Source organism: Oncorhynchus mykiss, chromosome 12 (assembly GCF_013265735.2).
Source record: "Oncorhynchus mykiss isolate Arlee chromosome 12, USDA_OmykA_1.1, whole genome shotgun sequence".
Classification (NCBI taxonomy): domain Eukaryota; kingdom Metazoa; phylum Chordata; class Actinopteri; order Salmoniformes; family Salmonidae; genus Oncorhynchus; species Oncorhynchus mykiss.
This window is the reverse complement of record NC_048576.1, coordinates 99,159,119-99,172,245: the sequence shown is the minus strand read 5'-3', so window position 1 is coordinate 99,172,245 and position 13,127 is coordinate 99,159,119. Positions and strand designations below refer to the sequence as shown.

General features: G+C 46.4%; 1 protein-coding gene across 3 annotated transcripts in view; it reads right to left on the bottom strand.

Moving 5' to 3' along the window:
- Positions 1-13,127, bottom strand: part of epn3a (epsin 3a) — a 58,555-nt gene that overhangs the window by 3,710 nt on the left and 41,718 nt on the right. For 2 of the 3 annotated variants that reach the window (XM_036939476.1, XM_036939477.1), the window contains 3 exons: positions 6,039-6,210; positions 5,100-5,273; positions 760-1,002 (listed from right to left, as the gene is read on the bottom strand). In XM_036939476.1, the coding sequence (XP_036795371.1) occupies positions 760-1,002; positions 5,100-5,273; positions 6,039-6,210 (589 nt within the window). The remainder of the gene's footprint in view (positions 1-759; positions 1,003-5,099; positions 5,274-6,038; positions 6,211-13,127) is intronic. The other variant, XM_036939478.1, reaches the window with a different exon arrangement.

The window sequence follows — 13,127 nt, the reverse complement described above, 5'->3', positions numbered from 1 at the left end:
GAAGGGGTTCTTGGTCTGTGAGTGAGTGACTGTTTTAGTGTTCACCTGAGAGGAAGGGGTTCTTGGTCTGTGAGCAAGTGACTGTTTCAGTGTTCACATGAGAGAAACGGGTTCTTGGTCTGTGAGTGTGAGTGACTGTTTCAGTGTTCACATGAGAGAAACAGGTTCTTGGTCTGTGTGTGTGAGTGACTGTTTCAGTGTTCACCTGAGAGAAGCAGGTTCTTGGTCTGTGAGTGAGTGACTGTTTCAGTGTTCACATGAGAGGAAGGGGTTCTTGGTCTGTGAGCAAGTGACTGTTTCAGTGTTCACATCAGAGAAACGGGTTCTTGGTCTGTGAGTGAGTGACTGTTTCAGTGTTCACATGAGAGGAAGGGGTTCTTGGTCTGTGAGTGAGTGACTGTTTCAGTGTTCACATGAGAGGAAGGGGTTCTTGGTCTGTGAGTGAGTGACTGTTTCAATGTTCACATGAGAGGAAGGGGTTCTTGGTCTGTGAGCGAGTGACTGTTTCAGTGTTCACCTGAGAGAAACGGGTTCTTGGTCTGTGAGTGAGTGACTGTTTCAGTGTTCACATGAGAGGAAGGGGTTCTTGGTCTGTGTGTGTGAGTGACTGTTTCAGTGTTCACCTGAGAGAAACGGGTTCTTGGTCTGTGAGTGAGAGGAATGGGTTCTTGGTCTGTGTGTGTGAGTGACTGTTTCAGTGTTCACATGAGAGGAAGGGGTTCTTGGTCTGTGTGTGTGAGTGACTGTTTCAGTGTTCACCTGAGAGAAACGGGTTCTTGGTCTTGGCTGGGGGGTTGGCTGGTATCAGGCTGTCCAGATTGACCAGGGAGGCCCCTGTGGGCCCCAGGAAGGACTCAGGGGTCCGGCATGTCCGAGGGCTGGGGACCCCCAGACTGTCCCCTATACGAGACAGATCAAACAGCTCCGGGCAGCCCTCACCCTCACCTCGACTGTTCAGGCTGAAATGACCTCCGTCCATCGCCTCGTCAAACAAGTCACCATCTAATGGAGAACACAAAGATATGTTTAAATGGTCAAAAATGTTTAGAAATATACAGAGCCTTCGGAAAGTGTTCAGACCCCACCTTTTACACATTCTGTTAAATTACAGCCTTCATTTTTAGAAATTTAACAAAATGTGTAAAAATATATTGTTATATAAAAAACAACTATACCTTATTTACATAAGTATTCAGACCCTTTACTATGAGACTTGAAATTGAGCTTAGGTGCGTCCTGTTTCCATTGATCATCCTTTGAGATGTTTCTACAATTTGATTGGAGTCCACCTGTGGTAAATTCAATTGATTGGACATGATTTGGAAATGCACACACCTGTCTATATAAGGTCACACAGTTGACAGTGCATGTCAGAGCGAAAACCAAGCCATGAGGTCGCAAGAATTGTCCGTAGAGCTCAGAGACAGAAATGTGTGGAGCACAGATCTGGGGAAGGGTACCAAACTCTGCAGCATTGAAGGTCCGCAAGAAAACAGTGGCCTCCATTATTCTTAAATGGAAGAAGTTTGGAAGCACCAAGACTCTTCCTAGAGCTGTCCCCCCGGCCAAACTGAGCAATCTGGGGAGAAGGACCTTGGTCAGGGTGGTGACCAAGAACCCGATGGTCACTCTGACAGACCTCCAGAGTTCCTCTGTGGAGATGGCAGAACCTTCCAGAAGGACAACAATCTCTGCAGCACTCCAAAAATCAGGCCTTTATGTTAGAGTGGCGAGATGGAAGCCACTCCTCAGTGAAAGGCACATGACAGCCCGCTTGGAGTTTCCCAAAAGGGACCTAAAGACTCTCAGACAATGAGAAATAAGATTATCTGGTCTGATGAAACCAAGATTAAATTCTTTGCCCTGAATGCCAAGCGTCACGAGGAAACCTGGCACCATCTCTACGGTGAACCATGGTGTTGGCAGCATCAAGCTGTGGGGATGTTTTTCAGAGGCAGGGACTGGGAGACTTTTCAGGATCGAGGCAAAGATGAACAGAGAAAAATACAGAGCACCTAGGACCTCAGACTGGGGCAACAGGACAATGAACCTAACCACACAGCCAAGACAACGCAGGAGTGGCTTTGGGACATGTCTCTGAATGTCCTTGAGTGGCCCAGCCAGAGCCTGGACTTGAACCCAATCAAACATCTCTGGAGAGACCTGAAAATAGCTGTGCTGCAATGCTCCCCAAATACAGGTGTGCCAAGCTTGTAGTATCATACCTAAGAAGAATCGAGGCTGTAATCGCTGCCAAAGGAGCTTCAACAAAGTACTGAGTGAAGTGTCTGAATACTTACAGTACCAGTCCAAAGTTTGGACACATCTACTCATTCAAGGGTTTTTCTTTATTTTTACTATTTTCTGTGAAGCATGGAGGAGGAGGTGTGATGGTTTGGGGTGCTTTGCTGGTGACACTGTCTGTTATTTATTTAGAATTCAAGGCACACAACCAGCATGGCAGCGATACCACAGCATTCTGCAGCGATACGCCATCCCATCGGGTTTGCGCTTAGTGGGACTATCGTTTGTTTTTCAACAGGACAATGACGCGATACACACCTCCAGGCTGTGTAAGGGCTATTTGACCAATAAGGAGAGTGATGGAGGGCTGTATCAGATGACCTGGCCTCCACAATCCTCCAAACTCAACCCAATTGAGATTGTTTGGGATGAGTTGGACCACAGAGTGAAGGAAAAGCAGCATATGTGTTCAGCATATGTGGGAACTCCTTCCAGACTGTTAGAAAAGCATTCCTCGTGAAGCTGGTTGAGAGAATGCCAAGAGTGTACAAAGCTGTCATCAAGGCAAATGGTGCCTACTTTGATTTCTGTAACACTTTTTTTTGGTTACTACACTGAAATGTTCAACCTGTCCCTGACTGAGTCTGTAATACCAACATGTTTCAAGCAGACCACCATTGTCCCTGTGCCCAAGAACAGAAAGGCAATCTGCCTAAATTAATACCGACCCTTAGCACTCACATCTGTAGCCATGAAGTGCTTTGAAAGGCTGGTCATGACTCACAACACCATTATCCCAGAAACCCTAGACCCACTCCAATTTGCATACCGCCCCAACAGATCCACAGATGATGCAATCTCTATTGCACTCAACCCTGCCCTTTCCCACCTGGACAAAAGGAACACTTATGTGAGAATGCTGTTCATAGACTACAGCTCAGCGTTCAACACCGTAGTACCCTCAAAGCTCATCACTAAGCTAAGGATCCTGGGTGAAACACCTCCCTCTGCAACTGGATCCTGGACTTCCTGGCGGGCCCGACTCCAACACCATCATTAAGTTTGCCGACAACACAACAGTGGTAGGCCTGATCACTGACAATGACGAGACAGCCAATAGGGAGGAGGTCAGAGACCTGGCCGTGTGGTGCCAGGATAACAACCTTTCCCTTAATGTGATCAAGACAAAGGAGATTATTGTGGACTACAGGGAAAGGAGGACGAAGCACGCCCACATTCTCATCGTTGGAGCAGGTTGAGAGCTTCAAGTTCCTTTGAGTCCACATCACCAACAAGCTTTCATGGTCCAAACACACCAAGACAGTCGTGAAGAGGGCATGACAAAGTATATTCCCCCTCAGGAGACTGAAAAGATTTGGCGTGGGTCCTCAGAGCCTCAAAACATTTGACAGCTGCACCGTCAAGAGCCTGGTATGGCAACTGCTCAGCCTCCAACCTCAAGGCACCCAGAGGGTAGTGTGAACGGCCCAGTACATCACTGGGGCAAAGCTGCCTGCCATTCAGGACCTCTATACCAGGCGGTGTCAGAGGAAGGCCCTAAAAATGGTCAAAGACTCCAGCCACCCTAGTCATAGACTGTTCTCTCTGCTAACGCACAGCAAGCGGTACCGGAGCACCAAGTCTAGGTCCAAGAGGCTTCTAAACAGCTTCTACCCCCAAGCCATAAGACTGCTGAACAGCTTCTACCCCCAAGCCATTAGACTGCTGAACAGCTTCTACCCCCAAGCCATTAGACTGCTGAACAGCTTCTACCCCCAAGCCATTAGACTGCTGAACAGCTTCTACCACCAAGCCATAAGACTGCTGAACAGCTTCTACCCCCAAGCCATTAGACTGCTGAACAGCTTCTACCCCCAAGCCATAAGACTGCTGAACAGCTTCTACCACCAAGCCATTAGACTGCTGAACAGCTTCTACCCCCAAGCCATAAGACTGCTGAACAGCTTCTACCACCAAGCCATTAGACTGCTGAACAGCTTCTACCCCCAAGCCATTAGACTGCTGAACAGCTTCTACCACCAAGCCATTAGACTGCTGTACAGCTTCTACCCCCAAGCCATTAGACTGCTGAACAGCTTCTACCCCCAAGCCATAAGACTGCTGAACAGCTTCTACCACCAAGCCATTAGACTGCTGAACAGCTTCTACCCCCAAGCCATTAGACTGCTGAACAGCTTCTACCACCAAGCCATTAGACTGCTGTACAGCTTCTACCCCCAAGCCATTAGACTGCTGTACAGCTTCTACCCCCAAGCCATTAGACTGCTGTACAGCTTCTACCCCCAAGCCATTAGACTGCTGAACAGCTTCTACCCCCAAGCCATTAGACTGCTGAACAGCTTCTACCACCAAGCCATTAGACTGCTGAACAGCTTCTACCACCAAGCCATTAGACTGCTGTACAGCTTCTACCCCCAAGCCATTAGACTGCTGTACAGCTTCTACCCCCAAGCCATTAGACTGCTGAACAGCTTCTACCCCCAAGCCATTAGACTGCTGAACAGCTTCTACCCCCAAGCCATTAGACTGCTGTACAGCTTCTACCCCCAAGCCATTAGACTGCTGAACAGCTTCTACCCCCAAGCCATCAGACTGCTGAACAGCTTCTACCACCAAGCCATAAGACTGCTGTACAGCTTCTACCCCCAAGCCATAAGACTGCTGTACAGCTAATCAAATGGCTACCTGGACTATTTGTCTGTCTGTCGGCCTACCTGCCTGCCTGCCTGCCTGCCTGTCTGTCTGTCTGTCTGTCTGTCTGTCTGTCTGTCTGTCTGTCTGTCTGCCTGTCTGCCTGTCTGTGTAGCCATAGGGAGCCAGAGATAACCAGTCACCTGTAGGGCTGCCAGTTCGAAGAGCATCTGGGATAGAGAATGGGTCTACTACCCCCGGGGTCTCCCAGGGGTCCGGAGGAGACCGGCTACGCTGCCAAGAAGGGGCGGGGCTACCGGAGGTGGGAGGAACCATCCAGGGAGACTCTATCCCAGCGGGGGTGGAGCGAGCCTCTACTGCAGTAACAGGACAGGATAAGGATTTACATTATTACACGTCTATGACAGATCATAAAGATGACATTATAGCTACATAGAGCTTTATTAACGTTATTGTTTACTAACTGTATCACAGTTCTCTTTAATATGAGGGTGTCTGTTGGTAAGAGAATAACTACCAGAGCCACGAATACATTGTGTAATCAATTGATTATTGGCCTACAGTAGAGTATGAGTGGTGAGCAGAGAGAGATAATGCTGGAGGGAAGACTGTATGAGTGGTGAGCAGAGAGAGATAATGCTGGAGGGAAGACAGTAGAGTATGAGTGGTGAGCAGAGAGAGCTAATGCTGGGGCGCAGACAGTACAGTAAGAGTGGCGAGCAAAGAGAGATAATGCTGGAGGGAAGACAGTAGAGTATGAGTGGTGAGCAGAGAGAGATAATGCTGGAGGGAAGACAGTAGAGTATGAGTGGTGAGCAGAGAGAGATAATGCTGGAGGGCAGACAGTGCAGTAAGAGTGGCGAGCAGAGAGAGATAATGCTGGAGGGAAGACTGTATGAGTGGTGAGCAGAGAGAGATAATGCTGGAGGGCAGACAGTATGAGTGGTGAGCACAGAGAGAGTGATAATGCTGGAGGGCAGACAGTACAGTATGAGTGGTGAGCAGAGAGAGAGTGATAATGCTAGAGGGCAGACAGTACAGTATGAGTGGTGAGCAGAGAGATAATGCTAGTGAATTGGGACCAGCTGTTGAGTTCTTTAGAGGCATGGAGCAGCTCTTACCCAGTGAGTCCCAGGGGTCGGAGGCTGCCCCAGCAGCAGCCTGGGCCTGGGGGAGGGGGTGGTGGAGAGGGGTGCGGACGTTCCCCCCTGGCAGACTCCAGGAGTTGGCACTAGCAGTAGGAGGCACCTCAGACGACACAGCAAACACCTCCACCAGATCCATCATGGCAGACTGTCCACAGAGAAACAACAAGTAGGTTCTAATCATTAACTTCACTAGCATCCCACCTCGTCAACAGCCAGTGAAACTGCAGGGCGCCAAATTCAAAAACAACAGAAATCCCATAATTAAAATTCCTCAAACATACAAGTATTTTACACTATTTTAAAGATACACTTGTTGTAAATCCAGCCACAGTGTCCGATTTCAAAAAGGCTTTACGACGAAAGCACACCAAACGATTATGTTAGGTCAGAGCCAAGTCACAGAAAAACACAGCCATCGATAGGCAATGACTTGAAAAACTACACACCTCAGATTTCCTACTTCCTGGTTGGATTTGTTCTCAGGTTTTTGCCTGCCATACGAGTTCTGTTATACTCACAGACATCATTCAAACAGCTTTAGAAACTTCATACAGAGGAGTGTGTTGACTGTCTATATGGAGAGTATTATAGTGTTGACTGTTCTGGTTACTGTCCACATGGAGAGGACTATAGTGTTGACTGTTCTGGTTACTGACTATATGGAGAGTACTAGAGTGGAGAGTACTACGGAACCCAGATACAAACAATTGGTAAAATTTTCAACAACGCAAAAAAACATTCTGGACCATGTTCAGAACACTATTAAAGGGGCATTACCAGGCTGTCCCCCATACTCCCTTGAGGAACTCATACCAGGCTGTCCCCCACGCTCCCTTGAGGTACTCAGACCACTCTGTCCCCCACGCTCCCTTGAGGAACTCAGACCAGGCTGTCCCCCACGCTCCCTTGAGGAACTCATACCAGGCTGTCCCCCACACTCCCTTGGGGAACTCAGACCACGCTGTCCCCCACGCTCCCTTGAGGAACTCAGACCAGGCTGTCCCCCACACTCCCTTAGGGAACTCTGACCACTCTGTCCCCCACGCTCCCTTAGGGAACTCAGACCACGCTGTCCCCCACACTCCCTTAGGGAACTCTGACCACTCTGTCCCCCACACTCCCTTAGGGAACTCAGACCACGCTGTCCCCCACACTCCCTTAGGGAACTCTGACCACTCTGTCCCCCACACTCCCTTAGGGAACTCAAACCAGGTTGTCCCCCACGCTCCCTAGGTGTACTCAGACTAGGCTATTCCCCACACTCCCCTGGGGAACTCAGACCATGTGATGCTATACCTCACCCCCCCCCCATACAGACAGAATGTAAAGACCACCAAGCCTGTCAAACATACGTTGTGGAAATGGACTGACAAGGCCATTAGGGAGTTAAAGGAGTGGCAAGACACCAGGGATTGGAACACACTGAAGGACAACAAGGCCATTAGGGAGTTAAAGGAGTGGCAGGACACCAGGGATTGGAACACACTGAAGGACAACAAGGCCATTAGGGAGTTAAAGGAGTGGCAGGACACCAGGGATTGGAAAACACTGAAGGACAACAAGGCCATTAGGGAGTTAAAGGAGTGGCAGGACACCAGGGATTGGAACACACTGAAGGACAACAAGGCCATTAGGGAGTTAAAGGAGTGGCAGGACACCAGGGATTGGAACACACTGAAGGACAACAAGGCCAACATACACGACTACACAGACAGGGTCACAACCCACATCAGTGGATGTGAGGACAACTGCACACCATCAAATACTTTTCTATCACACAGCAACAACAAGCCATTGTTCACTGGTGAGCTTAGGGCTCGTCACAGTGCCAACGAGGAAGCCCACAGGCTCTCCGCTCTGCCAAAGACGACACAGGAGCAAGACCAGTGTCCTCTATGGAGAGGCCAAGATAAAGCTACAGTCAGGAATGTAGTCAGCCAGACAGCAACAGTTCTCCAGCAACAACAACTAATCTGTAAACTAAACCAGGTCTACTCCAGATTTTACTCACAAAGGTCCCTCACTGCAGAATAAACTAAACCAGTTCTACTCCAGATTTGACTCACAAAGGCCCCTCACTGCAGAATAAACTAAACCAGTTCTACTCCAGATTTGACTCACAAAGGCCCCTCACTGCAGAATAAACTAAACCAGTTCTACTCCAGATTTGACTCACAAAGGCCCCTCACTGCAGAATAAACTAAACCAGTTCTACTCCAGATTTGACTCACAAAGGCCCCTCACTGCAGAATAAACTAAACCAGTTCTACTCCAGATTTGACTCACAAAGGCCCCTCAATCACCAGAACAATAACCGTCCTTACCACTTCCCCCTCTCACCCATCTACCCCACCCCTCCCTCTCCAGGTTCCTTTCTCATTTACCCTTCTGCCATCCCAGGAACTTCTCACCCCCCCTCCTTCTCCCAGCCTGTCCCAGTCTGCCCTCCCCTTCCCCCACCCCTGGTCACCACAGAGCAGGAGGTCGACAGACTCTTTAGGAAACAGATCAGCAGGAAGGCTGCCGGCCCGGACAAGGTCTCTCCAGCCACACTCAAGCACTGGGCTGACCAGCTCTCCCCTGTTTTCACTGACTAATTCAACCACCAAATCACCTACAGAGCTAACAGGTACTGTCCCATCTCTAAACCATCACCTCGACCCACTGCAGTCCACCTACAGAGCTAACAGGTACTGTCCCATCTCTAAACCATCACCTCGACCCACTGCAGTCCACCTACAGAGCTAACAGGTACTGTCCCATCTCTAAACCATCACCTCGACCCACTGCAGTCCACCTACAGAGCTAACAGGTACTGTCCCATCTCTAAACCATCACCTCGACCCACTACAGTCCACCTACAGAGCTAACAGTTACTGTCCCATCTCAAAACCATCACCTCGAACCCACTGCAGTCCACCTACAGAGCTAACAGGTACTGTCGCATCTCAAAACCATCACCTCGACCCACTGCAGTCCACCTACAGAGCTAACAGGTACTGTCCCATCTCTAAACCATCACCTCGACCCACTACAGTCCACCTACAGAGCTAACAGATACTGTCCCATCTCAAAACCATCACCTCGAACCCACTGCAGTCCACCTACAGAGCTAACAGGTACTGTCCCATCTCTAAACCATCACCTCGACCCACTACAGTCCACCTACAGAGCTAACAGGTCTGTGGTCCACGCTGTGAACATGGGCCTACACTACATCCTCAAACACCTTTGTGAGGATATTGACATAACAGAGACATATAATATAGACATAACAGAGACATATGTGAGGATATTGACACAACAGAGACATATAATATAGACATAACAGAGACATATGTGAGGATATTGACATAACAGAGACATATAATATAGACATAACAGAGACATATAATATAGACATAACAGAGACATATGTGAGGATATTGACATAACAGAGACATATAATATAGACATAACAGAGACATATGTGAGGATATTGTTTGTGGACTTTAGCTTTGCGTTCAATACCAATATCCCAGAACTGCTACAAGATAGACTCTCCCAGCTGAACGTGTCCAGCTGCCAGTGGATCACTGACTTCCTGACCAACAGGAAGTTGTGAAGCTGGGAAAACACCTTCCAGACTCTTTATCCCTCGGCACCTGGAGCACCGCAAGGATGCGTGCTCTCACCTCTACTGAACTCACTCTACACCAGTGACTACACCTCCAACAACGCACCTGTCAAACTACTGTAGGTTACAGAGAGTGGTGTGGTAACGGTTATATACAGTGCCTTGCGAAAGTATTCGGCCCCCTTGAACTTTGCGACCTTTTGCCACATTTCAGGCTTCAAACATAAAGATATAAAACTGTATTATTTTGTGAAGAATCAACAACAAGTGGGACACAATCATGAAGTGGAACATTTATTGGATATTTCAAACTTTTTTAACAAATCAAAAACTGAAAAATTGGGCGTGCAAAATTATTCAGCCCCCTTAAGTTAATACTTTGTAGCGCCACCTTTTGCTGCGATTACAGCTGTAAGTCGCTTGGGGTATGTCTCTATCAGTTTTGCACATCGAGAGACTGACATTTTTTCCCATTCCTCCTTGCAAGAGAGCATTTGTGAACAGCAGTTTTCAGTTCTTTCCACAGATTCTCGATTGGATTCAGGTCTGGATTTTGACTTGGCCATTCTAACACATGGATATGTTTATTTTTGAACCATTCCATTGTAGATTTTGCTTTATGTTTTGGATCATTGTCTTGTTGGAAGACAAATCTCTGTCCCAGTCTCAGGTCTTTTGCAGACTCCATCAGGTTTTCTTCCAGAATGGTCCTGTATTTGGCTCCATCCATCTTCCCATCAATTTTAACCATCTTCCCTGTCCCTGCTGAAGAAAAGCAGGCCCAAACCATGATGCTGCCACCACCATGTTTGACAGTGGGGATGGTGTGTTCAGGGTGATGAGCTGTGTTGCTTTTACGCCAAACATAACGTTTTGCATTGTTGCCAAAAAGTTCAATTTTGGTTTCATCTGACCAGAGCACCTTCTTCCACATGTTTGGTGTGTCTCCCAGGTGGCTTGTGGCAAACTTTAAACAACACTTTTTTATGGATATCTTTAAGAAATGGCTTTCTTCTTGCCACTCTTCCATAAAGGCCAGATTTGTGCAATATACGACTGATTGTTGTCCTATGGACAGAGTCTCCCACCTCAGCTGTAGATCTCTGCAGTTCATCCAGAGTGATCATGGGCCTCTTGGCTGCATCTCTGATCAGTCTTCTCCTTGTATGAGCTGAAAGTTTAGAGGGACGGCCAGGTCTTGGTAGATTTGCAGTGGTCTGATACTCCTTCCATTTCAATATTATCGCTTGCACAGTGCTCCTTGGGATGTTTAAAGCTTGGGAAATTTTTGTATCCAAATCCGGCTTTAAACTTCTTCACAACAGTATCTCGGACCTGCCTGGTGTGTTCCTTGTTCTTCATGATGCTCTCTGCGCTTTTAACGGACCTCTGAGTGCAGGTGCATTTATACGGAGACTTGATTACACACAGGTGGATTGTATTTATCATCATTAGTCATTTAGGTCAACATTGGATCATTCAGAGATCCTCACTGAACTTCTGGAGAGAGTTTGCTGCACTGAAAGTAAAGGGGCTGAATAATTTTGCACGCCCAATTTTTCAGTTTTTGATTTGTTAAAAAAGTTTGAAATATCCAATAAATGTCGTTCCACTTCATGATTGTGTCCCACTTGTTGTTGATTCTTCACAAAAAAATACAGTTTTATATCTTTATGTTTGAAGCCTGAAATGTGGCAAAAGGTCGCAAAGTTCAAGGGGGCCGAATACTTTCGCAAGGCACTGTACTGTAGGTTACATTGAGTGGTGTGGTAACTGTTATATACTGTAGGTTAGATGGTGTGGTAACTGTTATATACTGTAGGTTAGATGGTGTGGTAACTGTTATATACTGTAGGTTAGATGGTGTGGTAACTGTTATATACTGTAGGTTAGATAGAGTGGTGTGGTAACTGTTATATACTGTAGGTTAGATGGTGTGGTAACTGTTATATACTGTAGGTTAGATGGTGTGGTAACTGTTATATACTGTAGGTTAGATAGAGTGGTGTGGTAACTGTTATATACTGTAGGTTAGATGGTGTGGTAACTGTTATATACTGTAGGTTAGATGGTGTGGTAACTGTTATATACTGTAGGTTAGATGGTGTGGTAACTGTTATATACTGTAGGTTAGATAGAGTGGTGTGGTAACTGTTATATACTGTAGGTTAGATAGAGTGGTGTGGTAACTGTTATATACTGTAGGTTAGATGGTGTGGTAACTGTTATATACTGTAGGTTATATAGAGTGGTGTGGTAACTGTTATATACTGTAGGTTAGACAGAGTGGTGTGGTAACTGTTATATACTGTAGGTTAGATAGAGTGGTGTGGTAACTGTTATATACTGTAGGTTACAGAGTGGTGTGGTAACTGTTATATACAGTAGGTTAGATGGTGTGGTAACTGTTATATACTGTAGGTTAGATGGTGTGGTAACTGTTATATACTGTAGGTTACAGAGTGGTGTGGTAACTGTTATATACAGTAGGTTAGATGGTGTGGTAACTGTTATATACTGTAGGTTAGATGGTGTGGTAACTGTTATATACAGTAGGTTAGATGGTGTGGTAACTGTTATATACTGTAGGTTAGATGGTGTGGTAACTGTTATATACTGTAGGTTAGATGGTGTGGTAACTGTTATATACTGTAGGTTAGATGGTGTGGTAACTGTTTTATACTGTAGGTTAGATGGTGTGGTAACTGTTATATACTGTAGGTTAGATAGAGTGGTGTGGTAACTGTTATATACTGTAGGTTAGATGGTGTGGTAACTGTTATATACTGTAGGTTAGATGGTGTGGTAACTGTTATATACTGTAGGTTAGATGGTGTGGTAACTGTTATATACTGTAGGTTAGATAGAGTGGTGTGGTAACTGTTATATACTGTAGGTTACAGAGTGGTGTGGTAACTGTTATATACTGTAGGTTAGATAGAGTGGTGTGGTAACTGTTATATACTGTAGGTTACAGAGAGTGGTGTGGTAACTGTTATATACTGTAGGTTAGATAGAGTGGTGTGGTAACTGTTATATACTGTAGGTTAGATAGAGTGGTGTGGTAACTGTTATATACTGTAGGTTAGATAGAGTGGTGTGGTAACTGTTATATACTGTAGGTTATATAGAGTGGTGTGGTAACTGTTATATACTGTAGGTTATATAGAGTGGTGTGGTAACTGTTATATACTGTAGGTTAGATAGAGTGGTGTGGTAACTGTTATATACTGTAGGTTACAGAGAGTGGTGTGGTAACTGTTATATACTGTAGGTTACAGAGTGGTGTGGTAACTGTTATATACTGTAGGTTAGATAGAGTGGTGTGGTAACTGTTATATACTGTAGGTTAGATAGAGTGGTGTGGTAACTGTTATATACTGTAGGTTAGATAGAGTGGTGTGGTAACTGTTATATACTGTAGGTTACATAGAGTGGTGTGGTAA